We start from the raw sequence: 21203 nt of genomic DNA on the forward strand, positions 1-21203 counted from the left end.
CAGGTGGCATGCGAAGGACATAGTCCATATACAGGTTTAACACACCACTGCTCTGATCTGATGAATTCAGCATCTCATAGTGCAGGCTACGGAGAAAAGAAAGCCTAGCTTGTTCCAGTCATTCATTCTGACAGGTGGGCGGATAATAAATACCTTGGGCTCTATATTCCTGGAGTCTTTTAAAAACTTTTCACAGGCTGCTTAGCTTTTCGTCAGCAAAGGCAGATGTTTTTGCTTGTTATGTCTCTTATAAGTGCTGCTTGTTTTGCCTCATTGTAACATCCTTCCTTCTACAAATTGAGATGAGCTGAAATATATGTGGATTGGGTGGTGTGTCCGCCCCCCTCCCCTCCAGCTTTATCAGCTAAATATTCATTCTTTCTCAATTTCAATCTCTGGCTCTGAAAACAACACTGTCATATATTTTTCCTCCACCTAAAAGCTTGCCTAAAGACATGTTACCTTTTTAGAGTAGAATGTTGGTGCCGAGATAAGGCAGCCCATAAATCAGGGTGAAAGAGACGACAAGTGGATGGGGTATATGTACAATTTACTGCTCTGGTGTGATCCTTTTGGGGGTGGCCTGCATGTGTATTTTGCATTTGCCTCCTTAATATCAATCACACTCTTAAGTGTTCCAAATAAAATTATCATGTCCCCTGTTAACCTTTCCTTCTCTCATTCTCCCTTCCCTACTGATGTGCTTCCTTTGGATCGAGGACCTATTTTTGCTTATATTACTCTGTAAATGGCCACACCCATCAGGAATAGGGAACCTGTGGTTCTCCAGATGTTGGTGGACACCAGCTCCAATCTTCCCTGACATTTTGCCATGATAGTTTGGGCTGATGGGAGTTAAGGTCCAATGATGTCTAGAAGGCCACAGGTTCCCTCTCCCTGACTTACGTTGATGTTACTATACTATTTAATCATTTACTATATGAATAAATTAATAGAAAGGGCAACTAGTGATGGGCAAACTCTCCTAAACTCAGTTCAGAATAACTACAGTGGAACCTCTACTTACAACCATAATCCGTTCCGGAAGTCGGGTCATAACTAGAAACGTACATAAGTAGAGGTGCACTTTTCCATAGAAAGTAATGGAAAAGTGAATTGATCCATTCTAGACGATGAAAAACACCCCCTAAAACAGCAATTTAACAAGGATTTCACTGTCTAACGAGACCATAGATCCATAAAATGAAGGCAATAATCAATGTACTGTACTATAAAAGAAATAAGACAGTATTGTAGATTTTAAAAATTAACATTTATTTTTTTTCTTATGTGCACTGAGGGTGGGTGGGCTTACCTGGCTACAAGCTGTGGGTGGGGCAAGGGTCAGTAAAGGGCTGATTCACTTTGGCCAGGGTCACTTTTTTTCCTTGCCAGGCCAGGCTCTTCTCTGGACTTCTTCAGGTTAGTTCCTTTGGCGGGGTTTGGGGCTGCAGCACGCCCTGTTGTGCCTCTTGCAGGCGGCACCTCTTCCACAGCTTCAGGGGTGGGATGGGGGCCCTCTCCCCGGCAGCAGAGGCCTCAGCACTGCTCTGCAGCTGGCTGGGTGAGCTCTGGCAAACCGGAGGCCTCTCCCTGGCGGTGGAGGCTGCTGACAAGGCCTCTGTTCATATCTAGAGGGAAGTTCGTAAGTCAAAGCACCTACTGAAGGCCATAACTGGAATCGTACATAAGTAGAGCCGTACGTAAGTCGAGGTTCCACTGTATGAGTGCTTGGGAGTTCTCTCAGAAGTGCTGTTTGAGTATGGTAAAAGGTAAAGGATGCGGGTGGCACTGTGGTCCAAACCACTGAGCTTCTTGGGCTTGCCGATCATTCCGTCCTACCAGTCTTGATGGACACCAGCCATACTTTGTGTGATAGGCAAGATGCATCCATCTCACACTCAGAAATTCAACTGCTAGAAACAGGAGTAAAGGAGCAGAAGAATAACTCTACCAATTCATTCCAACAAAAGGTAAAATCTGAATCAGGTGTCCCTAAATGATGTGTGTTTTGGCAAGGGACACTCTTTGTCTCCTTGGTAAATTATGAACAGCTGGAACATGCTGGATAAGCCAGAGGTGGATAATGTGTGGACCTCCATATGTTGTTGGACTGCAGTTTCCACCATCCCTGACCGTTGGCTATGTTGGCTGGGCCTGATGGGAATTGGGAGTCCAACATTGTCTGATGGGCCAAAGATTCCCCAACCCTGGCATTTGATCTATCCCCAATACAGCAAGCGTCCACCTGGCCGGCTAGGACACATTATTCTGCCTGACTACTATTTTTCAACCAAGCATTGCTGTGTTCTCAGAGCAGACTGTTGCAATCAACTCCAGTGCAAGCAACTGAGATACGGATCCATGATTTCACATTTTGCAGAAGAGCAACTTCACCTAATCCCTAAAAGGGGGGGGGGGCGGCAGCAGCAAGACAACAAATTGAAGCCTAAGAAATAGAAATACATCAAAGCTCTGATAGAAAACCACCTGAGCTGCCTCTCAGTCTAATAGGTTTATGTGCTTCTCTTCCTTCTCTCTGCTTGAGAAATTTCAAATGTGGACCATGCCAGGCTTAGGTTATTGAAAGATGAAATATGTTCTTTGGAGGGCTTTATTTTCTTTTCTTGAGATACATTTACTTTGCAATGTTCTTCTGGAACACTTGTCTAGCACACCAATTATGCCAAGTTGGCGTCTCTCTCTCTCTCGTTTCCTGACTCAAATCTCCCAGTAATTATTTTAATGTTCCCTTCGCTTGGCTGCTGGATGGAGTGACCTTTTTAAAAACCCAGCAGCCGTCAAAAAGAGTGCAAAGTGCCTCAGCTCTGGCACTGGGGGTACCTCATTGCATTGCACCAAGGGACACACACAGCGAAGGAGATGTGCAGGTCTAAGCAGCCTGGAACGAAGGGGCCTGACAAGAGATATTTCAAGGAAATGCTTTGCCCCATTTATCAATGAATAGATCTGGATTGTTGACAGAGCTAAAAAGGCTGAACTAATGATCACCACTGCCCCATGTTTATTTGACTAGCCTAAAAGGGTGGTAGCATTTGTTATTTTTAAATACCTGCCAGATCAGGCCTGTGGCCCATCTAGTCCAGCCTCCTGTTCCCATAGTGGCCAACCAGATGCCTATAGAAAGCCACAGGCAGTACCTGAGCACAACAGCAGTGCTCTCTCCACCTGTGGTTCCCAGCACTCAGAGGAAACCACACACTATTTTGCTCCTGGCACCATGCATCATCTTCTATATGACAATCCAGATTCAACAAAGTCATTTAGAAAAGCTGCATTATTAATAAGCTTAAACTAAAACCTTCTCCAGCTGACCAACCTAACTCGACAGGCTGGCTCTTAACACTCCAGCCATCTTAAATATATAGTAACAAATGTCACTGCAGTTAGTTTTGTGGCAGAACCAGATTGGAGCAATAAAGCAGTCTTTAGAAGAATGTAGAGCAGGGCCTTCACAGTAGCTGCCCCTATAACAGGCACCCATGATCTGTACTTCAATAAATTGAAGGTATTTTTCTTCCCAGCTGGATCAATGGATCTTATGCTATAGGTCAGGCATCCCCAAAGCCGGCCCTCCAGCTGTTTTGGGACTACAATTCCCATCATCCCTGACCACTGGTCCTGTTGGCTAGGGATGATGGGAGTTGTAGTCCCAAAACAGCTGGAGGGCCTGCTATAGGTGTTTATTTTGCATTGCTTTTTTGTTTTGTTTTAAATATATCTGCAGGTTTTTGTGTAGCTCTCCGCTGTTTTCTTTAAGCTGTTCCTTTTGTACATTGCCTGAAGATGCATGTGTAGAAGGCAAATGATTGTGGTGATGGTGATTTCACCCTGCCAATGAAGCCTGTCCCCCAGCCCACCCCTTCTTTATTCCACCGCCCCTCCTCTCCCCCTCCTTTCCCTCTATATGCCTGCTTCCTCTTGCCTTTAATTGATCATTTTATCAAACTGAAAACTTCTCAAAACAAAATGAAAGGGACTTGACATCAACTTAACCACACAGTAAGATGAAATAATATGTCATTTCCCCAGCCCCCACTGGAATACATTTTGAGAGATAATAGAGCCGCATCATGCAGAAATAATTCACAGTTGAATGTGTTATTTGTTCATCTCCCTTGCAAAGACTGAAAGAGTCTCATTACCTCCTTCCTATCCCCACCCCCACCCAACACTCAGGAAAATTATGCTGCTTTATTGCAAAGTTTCCTCTGTTGACAATATATGTTAACTGGCACTCTTCAGTCTTGGGTCATTGACCATGTGGTTCAAGCAGCATCTGCCCAACTTTGATAGCTAAGACATTAAAAAAGGGAAGAAGTTAACATTTATCATATCTGTAGTACTGCCAACTAGGATAACCTTTTACACATCATCAAAAGACAGGAGTTTTATCAAATACACATACCCAATAAGCGGAGAGGGTAAGACGTGGTACTGATATGCATTAAAATATGAATTTGCTATGTGAAATTAGAAATGATCAGTGTGATTTAAATTTAAAGATACATCTCACCATAGCAGAGAAGAATGTAACCAGGTGACCTGTGTGCCAGCTCAGCCTGCAGTCCAGGTGCTGCTAATTGTTAATGAGCAATTTCAAAGCCCCTGCTCTCACTTAACCATATCCATTCATCCATATACTGCTTAATGCCAAAATAGGCTTCTGAGTGGTTTGTAAAATATAAAAACCAGGTGCACTAAAATTAAAATAGAAACATCCACAATTAAGACACCCAGTCCCATTACATTGCATTAAAATAACACAGCAATATTAAAAATAGGATGCTCAGGATGAGAGTTCAGGGGAATGGCTGTGTAGACAGGTGTGTCTTCAAAGGCCAGGAGAATGCCAGTGCAGATGGGGGCCTCTAATTTTTCAGCAGACAGTGCATTCCATAGGTAAAGGTAAAGGGACCCCTGACCATTAGGTCCAGTCGCGGACGACTCTGGGGTTGTGGCACTCATCTTGCCCTATAGGCTGAGGGAACCGGCGTACAGCCTCCGGGTCATGTGGCCAGCATTACTAAGCCACTTTTGGCGAACCAGAGCAGCGCACGGAAATGCCGTTTACCTTCCCGCCAGAGCGGTCCCTATTTATCTACTTGCACTTTGACATGCTTTCGAACTGCTAGGTGGGCAGGAGCTGGGACTGAGCAATGGGAGCTCACCCCATGGCAGGGATTCGAATCGCCGACCTTCTGATCAGCAAGCCCTAGACTCTGTGGTTTAACCCACAGCACCACCTGGGTCCCAGTGCTTTACGAGCTCCTAATGTAGGATGCACTCAGTGTAAAAAAAAAAAAAAGGTTGTACTCCTATGCACATACTATTTATGCCCACTTACCTTTATCTATTACATTTTTATTACACCAAGGGTTACACCTAGGACCTCAGATCTGTCAGCAAGGATAAGTTGTCCCTGGACAGGGAAGTGGTTCTGGAGCAACCCTACTCTCCACTCCCCTTCTCCTCTTCTTGAAACATTTCATCCATTCAATCAATGGTTACTTCTGTTTGCCAGTGTGGTGTAGTGGTTAAGAGCGGTAGACTCGTAATCTGGGGAACCAGGTTCGCGTCTCCGCTCCTCCACATACAGCTGCTGGGTGACCTTGGGCTAGTCAGACTTCTTTGAAGTCTCTCAGCTGCACTCACCTCACAGAGTGTTTGTTGTGGGGGAGGAAGGGAAAGGAGAACGTTAGCCGCTTTGAGACTCCTTCGGGTAGTGATAAAGCGGGGTATCAAATCCAAACTCTTCTTCTTCTTCCTTGAGCCAAGTCAGGCTACAGACTGGCTCTGTTGCTGCCGCCACCACTGCTATGAGAAACTTTTTTTGTTAAATGTATTTCTTTAATTGGGCCCAGAGGGCCCAGTGCCATGGTTGTTCAACCTATTACAGTTCACCTGTCTCCTCTAATGGAACGAAAAGCACCCATAGGCAATGCAGAAGCAATCAGATGCAGAAAGAAGAAGAAAGCTTTGCAGTCTGGGCAAAGCATTCCATGGAACAACGCAGGTGGAAAGGACCTCAGAGATGGTTCAAGGGCTCTTCCAGATGAACTCATTGAGCATTTGCCTTGATCTGCTTGCACAAAGCTTATAGAATACCTAGTAGGGCTGTGCATGGACACCCCCACTCAATCAGTTTTTGGGTCCGATCTGCTGTTTTGGAGTGACCCCAATTCAACCTGGGACAATCTATGACTGACCCAGCCCAGATCTGGGACCCAAACAGACTCATAGACCTTGCACAGTGTTTAATTAAGGTTTAAAACATGTGTTTGAGAAGAGGGGGGAATGGAGACTCAGTTGTGTCTCCTTCTCCTTCCCTCCCAGTTACATATTTCAACCCTAATTAAACATGCAGTTGGAAGGGGAGGCTGGTGTCCCAGAGCACAGCCCCCTTGACAGCACCAAATCGCTCTGGATTAGCAATGGCTATGTTTTACTTCCACCGTCAGAGGCATTATGCCCTTTGTTGTTGTTCAGTCGTTCAGTCGTGTCCGACTCTTTGTGAACCCATGGACTAGAGCACGCCAGGCACGCCTATTTTTCACTGCCTCCCGCAGTTTGGCCAAACAATCCTCCTGCAGTTTGGCCAAACATTATGCCCTAAATTCCTATATTGCGCTCTCTATGGAGCAGAGCATTCAACTCACTTTCTAGACTATTTCAGTGACTTTCTAGATTTCTTCCAGAATGGAATTTTGCTGAAAATTAATATGCAGAAGTGCCATTGGGGGCCCAGGAAGTGAAAGTGCTTGGAGGGAGTAGGGATGCCACAACATCCTCACCTGACTCCCTGCAACTTGAAAGTGGACTGCGACAGGGGAAAGGTTCCTTGCTGCACGGAGAGAGGGTTCCATCCAAGTTGGGGTCTTGGGCCTGGACAAGTTGAAGATCACTGGTGCAGACAGTTATAACAGAACACTAAGTAGCCTGTTACATTTGGATATGTGATGACATTACAAAGCCAAGTCAAAGAGAAGATAGTGTTCATACCTTCACTCTGATTGGGAGAAAAGAATCACCCTGTCTCATAGCGCACACACACACACACACACACACACACACACACACACCCATTATCTGCTCCAACAGGAGAACATATTTTGCAGAGAACTTTTTCTTTTTCTTCTTCTCCTCTCCATGAAATACACCCTAGGGCAGAGCTTTCCAAACTGTGTGTTGCAACATGTTAGTGTGTCAGCTGCAGTGTGTAGGTGTGTTGTGTGAATGCTCCCTGCGCTCCTCCAGGAGCTGGAAAGTGGGTAGTTTAACCTCTGGTTTGCTAGTACAGTGAAATTAAAGGACCCCTGACCATTAAGTCCAGTCGCAGACAACTCTAGGGTTGCGGCACTCATCTCGTTTTACTGGCTGAGGGACCCGGCGTACAGCTTCCGGGTCATGTGGCCAGCATGACAAAGCTGCTTCTGGCGAATCAGAGCAGTGCACGGAAATGCCATTTACCTTCCTGCCAGAGCGGTACCTATTTATATACTTGCACTTTGATGTGCTTTTGAACTGCTGGGTTGGCAGGAGCTGGGACTGAGCAACGGGAGCTTACCCCGTGGCAGGGATTCAAACCACCGACCTTCTGATCGGCAAGCCCTAGGCTCTGTTTCAAAATGAACCACGTCTAAAAAGTGTGTCACCAACGTGAAAAGTTTGAAAAGCTTTTATCTCAGAGAAAGGCCACCCAGGCCACGTGCAAGTAAATGAACAAGCACACTGTATTCTCACTGCATGCACATTTCATTCTGAAAAAGGCTAGCACCGTGATGCCTCCTGTGTATTCATTGTGCTTGCCCCATCACTCAAGTCAGTGATTTATTTTGAATGGCGTTGCTGGCAGAACAACGTGCAAAGCTTTCACTCATTCCCACAAGCCTTTTGTTGCTTGTAATGTGGGAACGAAATCGTTATGCTCAATGTAAGTGGATGCTTATCCCCCCCTTTTTGTTGTGAGTCCCATTCTTCAAATAGATAGCGTGCTCCAGAGTCCATTGTGGTTAGATCAAAGAGGTTTAGCTGTAGTTAAAGCTCCTTGTATCCCACTGTGAATAGCTGTAGCATTACCACAACCAAGTGAATTGGGCTAGGCTCTAGATTACTCATTTCATTATGAGTGTGAACAGACAACTTCAATGACTTTACTCTGAGCGAAACCAAGCCTTATGAGATATTTGGGTATGTCTGGCTGGGGAAGAGATGAGAAGACTGCAAGGTGATGTAACAGCCATCTTCAAATATCTAAAGGGCAATCAAATGGATCTTGGCACAAGCTTGCTTTATGCTGCCCTTGGGGGTAGGACTCGAATCAATGGTTTCAGATTACCGTACAAGAAATGAGATTCTGACTGAACATTAGGAAGAATTCTCTGGCAGTGAGAATTGTTCGGCAGTGGAAGATTGTGAGCTCTCCTTCCTTTGATGTTTAAAAAGAGGTTGGATGGCCATGTGTCAGGAAATCTTTAGTTATGATTCCTGCACTGCAGGGGGTTGCACTGCTAGACAATCCTTAGGATCACTTCCAACCCTACAATTTTGTGTAAACCTACTTGTATGCAACCCAATAGGTCTACTTGTGATAAAATTTTATTTGGCTAGAACCATACCAACGCACAACCATCCTTCAAAAGTGTCACTTCACTGAATTTTGCAATGCCAAGTAATTTGTACAAAAAAGCATATAGTGTGGTAAAGTGGGGGGGGGATGAGAAACCAAAATGGAGAGATTTCCCTGTCCCTCCGCAGTACTGAAACCAGGGTGTGGAGGAAAGAGTGGGCAGAAAAAGCAACATGTTGACAAATGCTGAGCCAAAACTGTTCTAAAAAAAAAAAAAATGAAAGGCACAAATACAGGATGTGTGACACCTGGCTTGAGAGCAGTACATGTGAAAAGGATCTAGGAGTCTTGGTAGACCACAAACTTGACATGAATCAACAGTGTGATGCAGCAGCTAAAAAAGCCAATGTAATTCTAGGCTGCATCAATAGGAGTATAGCATCTAGATCAAGGGAAGTAATAGTACCACTGTATTCTGCTCTGGTCAGACCTCACCTGGAATACTGTGTCCAGTTCTGGGCACCACAGTTCAAGAAGGATACTGACAAGCTGGAACGTGTCCAGAGGAGGGCAACCAAAATGGTCAAAGGCCTGGAAACGATGCCTTATGAGGAACGGCTTAGGGAGCTGGGTATGTTTAGCCTAGAGAAGAGAAGGTTAAGGGGTGATATGATAGCCATGTTCAAATATATAAAAGGATGTCATATAGAGGAGGGAGAAAGGTTGTTTTCTGCTGCTCCAGAGAAGCAGACACGGGGCAATGGATTCAAATTACAAGAAAGAAGATTCCACCTAAACATTAGGAAGAACTTCCTGACAGTAAGAGCTGTTCGACAGTGGAATTTGCTGCCAAGGTGTGTGGTGGAGTCTCCTTCTTTGGAGGTCTTTAAGCCGAGGCTTGACAGCCATCTGTCAGGAATGCTTTGATGGTGTTTCCTGCTTGGCAGGGGGTTGGACTGGATGGCCCTTGTGGTCTCTTCCAACTCTATGATTCTATGATTCTAAAACAACAACCACTTTTGGATCAAAAATCAGGAGGCAGTGACAAGCACCAGCTTAAAAGAGGATTGCACAAATTCATGTAGCTAAAGACTACCAGTGGTTACTAGCCATGATGGTTATGTTCTGCTTCCATGGAGCTACTCATTGAGGCTTCTGGTTGACCTCTGTGAGAACAGGATGCTGGACAAGACATGCCATTGTCTGGATCCATCAGGCTCTTATTATGCTCTTATGACTTCAGCTCTCATCATGGTCAGTGATGTATCAGTGATTGGAATCGCTGTCCAAACCAACTGCAAAGCACCACAAGGTTGGGGCTAGATGACCCACATGGCACCCTCCCTAAAGCTCCTCCTGCTCTCGGGTTCTATGATAGCTCATATGCACATCATGCATCAAAAGCACTGTGATATCAGCTCAGCAGTCATGGAAAATCCTGGCAGGTTTAATTTGTTAAGGTTGCTTAGAGTGGTAGGTTTCTGAGGTCAGCACCCTCAACAAATTGCAGTTCCCAGGATTCTCGGGGGGGGGGATATATAAAAAAGGTAAAGGGACAGTATGGATGTGACCATACTGTCCCCACACACCCCTCTTATCCCCGAATTTTACTTGTTACAAGGGAAAACTCGTATGTTGCCAGCTCCTTTCCCAAAGTTGCCTATAACTTCACAATGATGATTTAAAACATGTGCTGTGTGTCCCATTGAGGGGGTGGAGAGCATACCATTAGGAACCAGCTCTGGGGAAAGGAATGGCCAGTTCTGTTGTGCCATTGGGTTGCTTGGCAGGGGGGTTGGACTAGATGGCCCTTGTGGTCTCTTCCAACTCTATGATTCTATGCATTCCACTGCCAGGGCTCGACTCCGACCAGTGGGAGCAGCTATTGACATAAATGGATCTATGTGAAGGATGGCGTATGTCACAGCCATTGATTGCAGCTAATAAAATGCTGTATTGCAAATCAATTTAACAGAGCCCCAAGCTGTTCTCTTGTCAGTCTATTTCTATTTATGACTCAGCAAAGTTAAAGGGAGGAAAGAATGCTGTTTTAAAAGTGTACTTTCCTTCTCTTCCTCTCCCATTCCCAGCTTCCAACTCTTCTTTCTTTCAGAAAAATGAGGCAATTTACTTAAATCATACTAGACTTGAAGATAATTAAATGATTGCATTAGGAAGGGATTGATCGCCCTTATGAAATCTCACTGGCTCCTGCTTTTTTTTGGCTCACATTACTCCTAACTGTACATCCTGGTGATTATAATCTATTAGCAGACAACTTGCTATTTATGAAGGGGAGGCTGTATATAGAAGGAAGGTTTGCAAACTGGATGGATGCCCCTGGGTGGACGAGTGCAATGCTTCGTTATGAACACAGGCACACTTGTACGCCTGAGTGGTGCTGGGAGGCAGCAGGTCTCATTACTGAGATGAAATACCTTCATGCCAGGAGTCGCAACTTGGCCCCACAACTGTGGGTGCCTGGGGCCATGGCTGCCATCTAGCAAGCTCAACAACTTTGGGTCTTCCTTTCCAAAATAAGCTCAACAACTTTACTGAAGCCCCCCTCCCCCAAAGAAGCTCAACAACTTTGGCTTAACCCCCCCCCCCAAAAAAAGCTCAACAACTCTGGTCAATTCAATGGGTAGATCACTGCCAGTTTATTTATAGTGGGAGTAGATTGCAGTCTCTTGAAAGCTGGACGTCCCTGCACTAGTCTATCGGTTAGAAAGGAATTGCATTGAGGTTGCACTTTTCATACAGAAATGTTTTCCAGAGAGCACTAAGGGGTTTCTTTATTGGAATCAGCAATATGTAACTTGACATCTCATATGTGTCTTGGTGCTTTCCAGTCTGCCGACAGAATGCACTACAGGGGATCTAGACCGCCAGCAATACAAATCTGCTTTGAGTTAGGCAACCCAAGTGATCATCACTTCAGCAGCATCTGAAGGCAGGGAAGCTTTTTAAGGTTTAATGTTTTGTTATGTTTTTATATATGTTGGAAGCTGCCCCGATTGGCTGGAGCAACACAGCCAGATGGGCGGGGTACAAAATAATAATACTAATAATAATAATAATAATAATAATAATAAATAAATAAATAAATAAATAAATAAATAAAAAGATTGAACAACTCCCCTGTGAGGAAAGCTTAAACATTTTTAGGATTGAAGTTGTTGTTGAGGTTTTTCTTAGGATTTCACCCACAGGGGCCAGATTAAACTAACAGGCGGGCCGGATTAAGCCCCCAAAACAGGACTGCAACCTTTTGCATGCAAAGCAGATGCTCCACCATTGAGCTATGGTATCTCCCAAAGCATTGTAGGGGGTGGGACTAGATTACCCTTGGGGTTCTTACTCCTCTGCAGTTCTGTGATTCTATGAAAGCAGATACTGTTCCAGTAAGATATAGGCTTAATGCAGTTACACTGGCTTTCCTTCCTCCGTATTTTCTGTCGCTAGACTTCTCAGTGTGTGAGACCCACAGCTATAAAGCTTAACTTTCTTACCCTTAATGGATTGAGGTTGAATCCTGACAAGACAGAAGTACTGTTTTCGGGGGACAGGGGGCGGGTGGGTGGGGGGACTCCCTGGTCCTGAATGGGGTAACTGTGCCCCTGCAGGACCAGGTGCGCAGCCTGGGAGTCATTTTGTACTCACAGCTGTCCATGGAGGCACAGGTTAATTCTGTGTCCAGGGCGGCTGTCTACCAGCTCCATCTGGTACGCTGGCTGAGACCCTACCTACCCGCAGACTGTCTTGCCAGAGTGGTGCATGCTCTAGTTATCTCCCGCTTGGACTACTGCAATGCGCTCTACGTGGGGCTACCTTTGAAGGTGACCCAAAAACTACAACTAATCCAGAATGCAGCAGCTAGACTGGTGACTGGGGGCAGCCGCCGAGACCATATAACACCAGTCCTGAGAGATCTGCATTGGCTCCCAGTACATTTGTGAGCACAATTCAAAGTGTTGGTGTGGACCTTTAAAGCCCTAAACAGCCTTGGTCCTGTATGCCTAAAGGAGTGTTTCCACCCCCATCGTTCAGCCCAGACACTGAGGTCCAGTGCCAAGGGCCTTCTGGCGGTTCCCTCATTGCAAGAAGCAAAGCTACAGAGAACCAGGCAGAGGGCCTTCTCGGTAGTGTCGCCCGCCCTGCGGAACGCCCTCCCTTCAGATGTCAAAGAGATAAACAACTACCTGACATTTAGAAGACATCTGAAGGCAGCCTTGTTTAGGGAAGTTTTTAACGTGTGACATTTTAATGTATTTTTAATCTTTGTTGGAAGCTGCCCAGAGTGGCTGGGGAACCCAGCCAGATGGGCGGGGTACAAATAATAAACTATTATTAAATAAATATTATTATTACTTGTACTCAGCATTTCACAAACACCCCTCTTGGCAGCAAAAACAGAGGAGCCCACAGGGGAATTGGGGTTATGAGAGAGAGGTTGATGGCCAGCATATTTGCTCAGGGTGATGTGTACCACACAGCCACAGGAATATTTGTGGCCAAGCATAAATTGGAGCCATTCCTTTTGACCTTTTCCTCCTGCAGCTATTTTTCACTAAGAATGTGGAGCACACTGTTCAATGGCTAAGAAAATGACCTGCAGGTATGTCTTCCCCTTCCTTCCTTCCTTCCTTCCTTCCTCCCTCCCTCCCTCCCTCCCTCCCTCCCTCCCTTCCTTTTCTTACCCTTTTCCATCTGACAAGTAAAGTGGGTTTCGTACTTTGCTGTCACTCTAAGCTGTTCTCCAGATGCTGGTGGCAAAGTATAATATACGGGAACTAAAACGGGTCCTGTATGCCATCACCCTCCACCCCCAAGTGGAACTACACCTGGTCAGAAATAGGAACATAAGATGTGTGCTGCTTGATATGGGGAAATTGTTATCTAATCCATAATCTTGTTCCGGCAGCGACCAACTATTTGGCCCCAAAATATTATTTGTTACATTTATATCCCACCTCTTTTGCCAAGGAGATCAAGGTGGTGGAAATAGTTCTCCTCCTCCCCATTTAATCCTCACAACAACCCTGTGAAGTAGGCAAGAAACTGAACCAAAAGATACAGAATTGATAAAGATTGGTTAGGGAAGCAGTTTAAAATATGTAAAGGTGGGTGCAATTATCTCTATATTTATTTGCTCAAATTACATTTTTCTTAAAAAAAGAAAGAAAGAAAGAAAGAAAAATCCCAGCTGTTTAACTTGCTACCTTACAAAAACCCTAAGTAAAAGCATTCTGAAAAATAGGCCTCGTTTTTTCACATCTAATTGCCATTCTATACAGTATAGGGAGTGGGTCGGGCTGGTTTAGCATGAGAAATTAAAGGGCTATTTAGTAGAGGTAAGCAAATAAAAATAATGAGATCAGCTTGGAGGCAGTGATGAAGTGAATAAGAAGAAGTAGCTCAGGCATGGGCAAACTCAGCCCTCCAAATGTTTTGGGACTACAATTCCCATCATCCCTGACCACTGGTCCTGTTAGCTAGGGATGATGGGAGTTGTAGTCCCAAAACAGCTGGAGGGCCGAGTTTGCCCATGCCTGGAGTAGCTTGTTTGGCTGGTTTGCTTTCCTTCCTTCTTTCCGACTCTCTGACTCTACAGCCCATAGAATCATAGAATTGTAGAGCTGGAAGAGACTCTGGGGATCATTTAGTCCAGCAGGAATAGGCAGCTGTCCCATACAGGGATTGAACCTGCAGCCTTGAGAAACATCAATATATGCATGCATGCATGCCTCTCTCCCATTAATAGCAAACAGCTGCTGAGTGTTGACAGGAATGTAGCCATAACAGGGTTGAGGTACCTATAAAGATATACTTATCTCTGTGGGAGGTAGATGGAAACTCAAAAAAATAGGACGAAATACAGAATTACATGACAAGCTGGTTGCAATATCATCAGATTGTTTAAAATTGTTTAAAAAAGGATGTGTTCACCAGTTTTAATGAACAAAGGTCTGACTTTGAAATGAGGTTGTTGGAAAATAATGAGAAACTAGTATCGAAATTGTATAAACTGCTGTTAGAATGGGAAACAAAAGATGAGATGGTGAAGTCAGCAATGATACATTGGGCGAAAGATCTAGGGCACAACAAAGAAATGACTGCATGGGAGACACTTTGGAAAGTAGATTGAAATTTACTGCATGTTATAAATACCTTGATAGAAAATTATATGAAAATGATGTATAGGTGGTACTTAACACCATATAAGCTAGCAAAAATGTATTAAAATTTTCCCAATGTGTGCTAGAAATGGCAATGGGAGGAAGGGTCATTTTATGACATGTGGTGGTTCGGTGAAAGGGTTTGGGGAAATGATATATAATAAATTGAAAAGGATGTTTAAACTGATAATTCATTTTTTAAAAAAACAAAACAAAACCTGACACCTTTTTGCTAGGAATAATGGGGACAGAAGTCTGAAAAGCTAATTTATTAATGTACGTGACAACAGCAACTAGACCTTTATATACACAGAAGTGGAAAGAGGGAGGGATTACCAACGAAGGAGAAATGGCTTATGAAGCTGATGGACTCATGCTGAAATGGCGAAATTAACTGCCAAATTAAGAGGACATAATGAAGAAGTGTTTAAAGAGGAATGGAGACCATTAAAGGATTATCTATCAAAGTATCACCCATACATGAAGTTATGGGCAGGATTTGAAACAGAAGCAGTGGATTATCGAAAGAACTTGTGATAGTGAAGCTTAGATAATAAAATCACATGTGTCATAATACAGCTAATAAAATGAAGTAAAAAACAAACAGCAGGAAAGGAGGAGTGAGAAGTGAAGAAGAAACTTTATGTTGAAAAAATCTTTTTGTATATAACGAAAAATGTTTTAGAATATTTTTGGAGATTTAATAAAAATGATATTTAAAAAAACAAACCAGCACAGTGCAGACTGAGTATGCTCAATAATCAAGCAGTTCTTGAATGACTATGGAGGAGATATAAAAGAAATGAGATGATGGGGTGTATTATCCTGGAAAAGGCAGGGCTGGCTAGCTAAAGCCCTCCATTCTGAAGCATTCTGTTGCAGTTCCTAGGTCTTTCTTTAGCCTCATTTCTCACATTACATTGTTCCAAGCTATGGGCTTGTCCACACTTCTGCCTGTCCTATGTCTGGAAAGCACAGGACTGGGCAGTTTTCTGCTTGACCCACACTCTCTAGGCACATGTCTGAGTGGTTTCCCCCTTGCCCACTCCTTTCCCCAGGAAGACAGCTCTTCGGTGCTAAATTGGAGCAAACATTAATCTGGAGAAAACCCCAATTGCCATTTGCTCTGACTGAGTGCTAAAGAGCAGTTTTCCCTAGGGGAAATTGGCAGGACAAGAGGTAGTGTGGATAAGCCCTGTGGCTTACCATGAGTGAATAAGTGTGCTGGTGCAAGGGGAGAAGAATATCGTGGCCGCTCCACTACTCCTGCTGTTGCTGCCACACCCCAGAGAGCTATGCAATAGTTTGTCACAGTGTAGGGTAGCCATATGTCTGGGAATTCCCGGACATGTCCTCTTTTGGGGGCCCTACATGCCCATCTGGGGGGAATTTTGCATTTTAAATCAAATGTCCTGGATTTGGTGTTTTTTTAAAATAAATAAATAAATTGTGTGTGTGTGTGTGTGTGTGTGTGTGTGTGTGTAGGTGGCTCTGGTGAGGATGACCTGAGTTCTGGCTCTGGCGTGGCCGGCTTAGGCTTGGCGGTGGCAGCAGAGCTATCGTGTGATTGCCCTACTAAAGCTCAACAACTTATTGCGTCCGGATTTTTACCTCTTGAAATATGGCAACCCCATCACAGTGTTAAATCTGAACCCAAGTCCGTGGTTTCTCTCACTTCAGACAAACCACAAGCTGTAACCAAGGTCTGTTCTTGGCTTACTGCTTGTGTTTTGTCTGAGGGAGACAAACAGGGAATTGTGGTTCAGATGTAATGTTATCCCCCAGTAATGCAGCAGAAGCAGGAGGCGAATGAGCAGCCACAATTTCTTCCCTCTAAAGCAGCCCACTTCCTCACTCACGTCATTAGCGCTATGTGCGAAGGAGGCCTCTGTGCATTTGCAGGTGCAGTCTGAAGATGGTTACGATGCCCTTGTGGAGGACAGCGTTTTTTAAGAAGAAGAAAAAGAATATTTGCAAAAGAACGCCATTTTTTTTTTAAAAAAAAATGCTTTCTACCAGGGAGGGCAGGGGTACACTCTTGCCAATACCCAGCCATCTTGAGCCCCTTTCATCAGAATTCCTAATTACGTCCTTAAATGCATCCTTTGCTGACAGATAAGTCTCATTGATTCAGAAATGATTGCAGTGCATTTAGAATCCTGGTTAAGTGTTTTGTTGAGAATGGAACAATGAAAGTAGTCAGGCAGCAGTCCCAGGAAACGGACATCAAAGAAAAGAGTGCTTCCTGTAACTAGATAGAGATTTGCATCTCCCCCCAACCCAGCCCCCACCCACTGTACATATAATTGTGTGCTTCCCCAGCAGTGAAAAGTTCTAGGGCAGTGTGACCTGGCTTTAGTTTATGTTTAGAGACAGCACTGGAACCTCAAACATATGAGCATAGCACAAACAGAGGCTAGCAGCATTAACATTTTAAAAGTTAGGACTGTACAGTGGCACCTCGGGTTAAGAACTTAATTCGTTCCGGAGGTCCGTTCTTAACCTGAATCTGTTCTTAACCTGAAGCACCACTTTAGCTAATGGGGCCTCCCGCTGCCACCATGCCGCTGCTGCACAATTTCTGTTCTCATCCTGAAGCTAAGTTCTTAACCCAAGGTACTATTTCTGAGTTAGCGGAGTTTGTAACCTGAAGCGTCTGTAACCCGAGGTATCACTGTATATCTAATTTGTCTAAACCGCCAAACTGAAGTGGGATGATTTGGGTAGAAGCAGGCTGGGTGAGTTGGGTGGAGACAGCCATGGATCATCCCAAGTGAGTCTGGACCTACCAGAAAAATCGGGTGCTGTCAAGGAATGGGGCACTGGATGGGAAGAAGGAGCTATGCTGCATATACCTGTTCCCTCAGTTAATTCAGTGCCAGATCTGTGTTGGAAGTTCCCTTGGATAGCCCTGTCTAGGCTGAGGGGGCATGTCTGGGCCTCATATCAGTCCAGGTGACTGTGCACAACCCTAATGGAAAGGTCTTGGGGAAATCGTTGTGCAAATAGAAAAATCTCTGTGGAAGCAGGGTCATTTTCCTTGCCCAGTTCTGATGATAATCCTGTTGATTTGAATGCATTTACTCGAATATAATGTGTAAATACCATAAGAGGGTAAAACTAAGTCTTTGCCCTCACTTTCTGAGATCCTTTCAATTGGAAATGCTGGGAACTGACCCAGAGGCTTTCTGAACTCAAAGCAAGGATTCTATATCGGATCTATGATTCCTCCTAAGACTATATGAACGTCCAAACTCTGAAGCTTCTGCAGGCCATTCCTTGATTCATCTAACCCAGTAGGATATACATGAGGGCCTGGGAACCTATGGCCCTCCAGTTGTTGTGGGACTACAACTCCCATCATACCTGACCCTGACTGTGCTTGCTGATGATCATTGGAGTTAGAGTCTAACCTAGTCTGGAGGGGTGCAGGCTCCCCAACCTTACTGTAGGTTTTTCTGTTAATGGAGATTCCTGCAGTTGAACTGCAGACTTTTAGCATTCTTAGCAATGTGCTCGACCACTGATTGGTATTGGAGTTCTGCTTTCCTTAAATTGCCTCCTGTCTCATTGAGGACCTTGGTGTCCATTTCTTCCTCAATGTTTCCAGGCACTCAAGGGCTCAAAGAAGCTGAACCTCTCTGTCCACTCGGTGGGGCGGATCCCTGGCGGCTATGTTACTAACCACATCTATACCTGGGTGGACCCCCAGGGGCGGAGCGTCTCTCCACCAACTGGCCTGCCCCAACACCAGAGCAGTTCTCTGCACAAGGACAGTGAGAAAAGGAGCCACCTCCAACTTCTGCAAGAAGGGGACGAGAAAAAGGTGGGTGATGCAAAGACCATGGAAGGTGGGCAGTGAGCACTGGAGCCCTTCTGTTTAGTATGCTATATATGCCGGGGGTAGGCAACATGGTGCCAGGAGGCACTGGTGGGCCCACCAGCATCTCCTATGGCACCTATGAATGGTCTCAGTAAATACCCATTCAAAAATACACAGTGCATAAGAGATGACTTACTGCTCCTGCTCAGCTCCTTTTTTGCACTTTCTCAGCCTCTCCTGTGCTGAACACACCAATATTTCCTTGGATACCAGGACTAGACATCCTTCCTCCCTTTCATTCTGAACAGAGGAGAGGCGCAAAGAGCTTCTCCCTGGGAGCAAGTGTGGAGGTGGTTGGTGGAGGTCCCTTTCCACCATTTAGATATGGAATCCGTTTTTTGACTGGCATCCACATTTTAATTTAATTTAGCATTTGGAGTGGCCTTAACGTTGCCTTCCTATATTCTGAGCTAGCTTTAGGACACATCATGGCAGCATCCCCTAATAGGAAAGCAATGAACTGACATCTTCCCTAACCTGGAGCCCTTGACATTTTGGACTACAGATCCTGTCAGTCTTGTCATTTGGGGATGATCGGAGTTGTAGTCCAAAACATCAAGAAAGGTGCAAAGTTGGGTAAAATTGAGCTGACCCTTAAGAAAAATGTGCTGCTTGTGGTCCTGAGGTGTCCATACGTACTTAAATACAAGCATGAATTTCCTTTTTTCCTAGCCTTGCAAACTTTGCTGTTCCCCTTATCTACCCAGAGCTTCTCTCTTGAGCATGGATGTTACAGTTGCCTTGGCTGCATAAGGAAAAAAGATTTCACCATTAGTACATTGGACTGTCCTATGGTCAGGCTTAGATTTTTCCTGAGAATGATCTCCCTTAAAGCAACAGTATCTACCCCATCTTTGCAACCTCAGCAGCAGTTGTCTCTCTGTACTTTTTGGGCCAAGGTTGTTGCCACCTACCCTATGAAAAGTGGTTTGCACAACCCAGTACAGAAGATAACAACACATTAACATTCAATACAGTAACAATTAACTGCACACTATTAAAAATCCAGTTAATACTAGTTCGAAAAAACTGGTGAACTTGATCTTGCGATATCAGCTTTTCTAAGTCTGTCAGTCATTTACACCTCCAGCACTCTACTGCCACCCCCTTGCCTCTTAAAACTCCCTTAGGTAATCCCACTGCATTCCCCCCCAGGAGTATGGAAGTGCCCACTATGGGAACCTTTGATCTAAATCCCAAATCACATCTGCAACTCAACAGGTAAAATATGTTCATGAATGTTTCCATGGCATATTTTATTGTGGTGAATGGAGCAACAAATAAAAAATTACATTTTCACAACAGGCTATTTCCAGTGCTATCGTTCTATAGGGTTGCCATATTTCAAAAAGTGAATTTTTTGGGGGGGGGGCAAAGTTTTTGAGCATTTTTTGCCCAAAGTTGTTGAGTGTGTGTGTGTGTGTGTGTGTGTTGCAATATCTAAAATAAAAATAAAAATACATTTTTGGAGCTATTTTTAAGGAAATTTGCCAAAATCTAGACTTCCAACATGGGTTGTCATATATCTGGCTTTATCCAGACATTTAAGTAATTTCTGCCCAGACACTGTTTTCAAATGCTGTATTCTGGGTACGTCCGGGAAATTCCAGACGCATGACAGCCCTATACTCAAGCAACAAAAGAGAAGGGACCACACCAACAGAACAGGCGGGTGGGAAACCTTTGCGGGTGGGAAATCCATTTAGATGCAATTATACTTTCATAAATTATTCCTCACATGTTTTAAGTATATTTCTCAGTGGAAATTATTCAGTAGTGAAACGGATGCAAAATTTGTGCCTTCTTTCATAACAATCAGTCACAGGAACATAGGAAGCTGTCTTATCCCAAAACAGACCAATGATCCCTCTAGCTCCATATTGTACATTGACTGGCAGTGCTCTCTCCAGTTTTCAGACTTAGGACTATCTGCATGCAAAGCAGACACTCTCCCACTGAGCTATGGCTCTTCCCCACTGAGGTAGGAACATATGAAGCTACCCTATTTGGAGTCAGACCATTTGGTCCACCTAGCTCAGTATAATCTACACACTGACTGTCAGGTCAGTAGCTCTCCAGGGTTTCAGGCACGTGCTCTTTCACAGTCCTGCCTGATGATGCCAGGGATTGAACCTGGGATCTTCTGCATGCAAGGAAAGTGCTCTACCACTGAGACGCACCACTTCCCCAACTAGAAACTTAGGAAAGTGCCAAGTCGAACCACCAATGCATCTAGATCAGTAGTGTTTACACCAGGGATGGGGAAACTCTTTCTCCCCATGGGTCAGTTCTGTATGTACCTTCTGGGCCAGATTTGACACTTAAAGCTCCTGAATGTTCCTTTGAAGCCACATTGATACCTGCCCCACTCCTGACATCAGGTATGTGTGGCTTTTCAAAAATGGCCTTTTGAGCCAAATTGTGTATCCTACTGGTCTAAATTTGGCCCACAGGCCAGAGGTTCCCCACTCCTGCTCCAGACTGATTGGCAGTGGCTGGTTATGGTTTCAGACTGGGGTCTCTCCCAGCCCTATCTGGAGATGCCAGGGAT

The 21203-nt window shown here is 44.6% G+C and overlaps 1 protein-coding gene across 1 annotated transcript in view; it reads left to right on the forward strand.

Moving 5' to 3' along the window:
* WHRN (whirlin) overlaps positions 1-21203 on the forward strand; it is a 105056-nt gene that overhangs the window by 9617 nt on the left and 74236 nt on the right. The window contains exon 2 of the mRNA XM_033137810.1: positions 18380-18595. Within this exon, the coding sequence (XP_032993701.1) occupies positions 18380-18595 (216 nt within the window). The remainder of the gene's footprint in view (positions 1-18379; positions 18596-21203) is intronic.

This window comes from Lacerta agilis, chromosome Z (assembly GCF_009819535.1).
Source record: "Lacerta agilis isolate rLacAgi1 chromosome Z, rLacAgi1.pri, whole genome shotgun sequence".
NCBI classification, from domain to species: Eukaryota; Metazoa; Chordata; class Lepidosauria; order Squamata; family Lacertidae; genus Lacerta; species Lacerta agilis.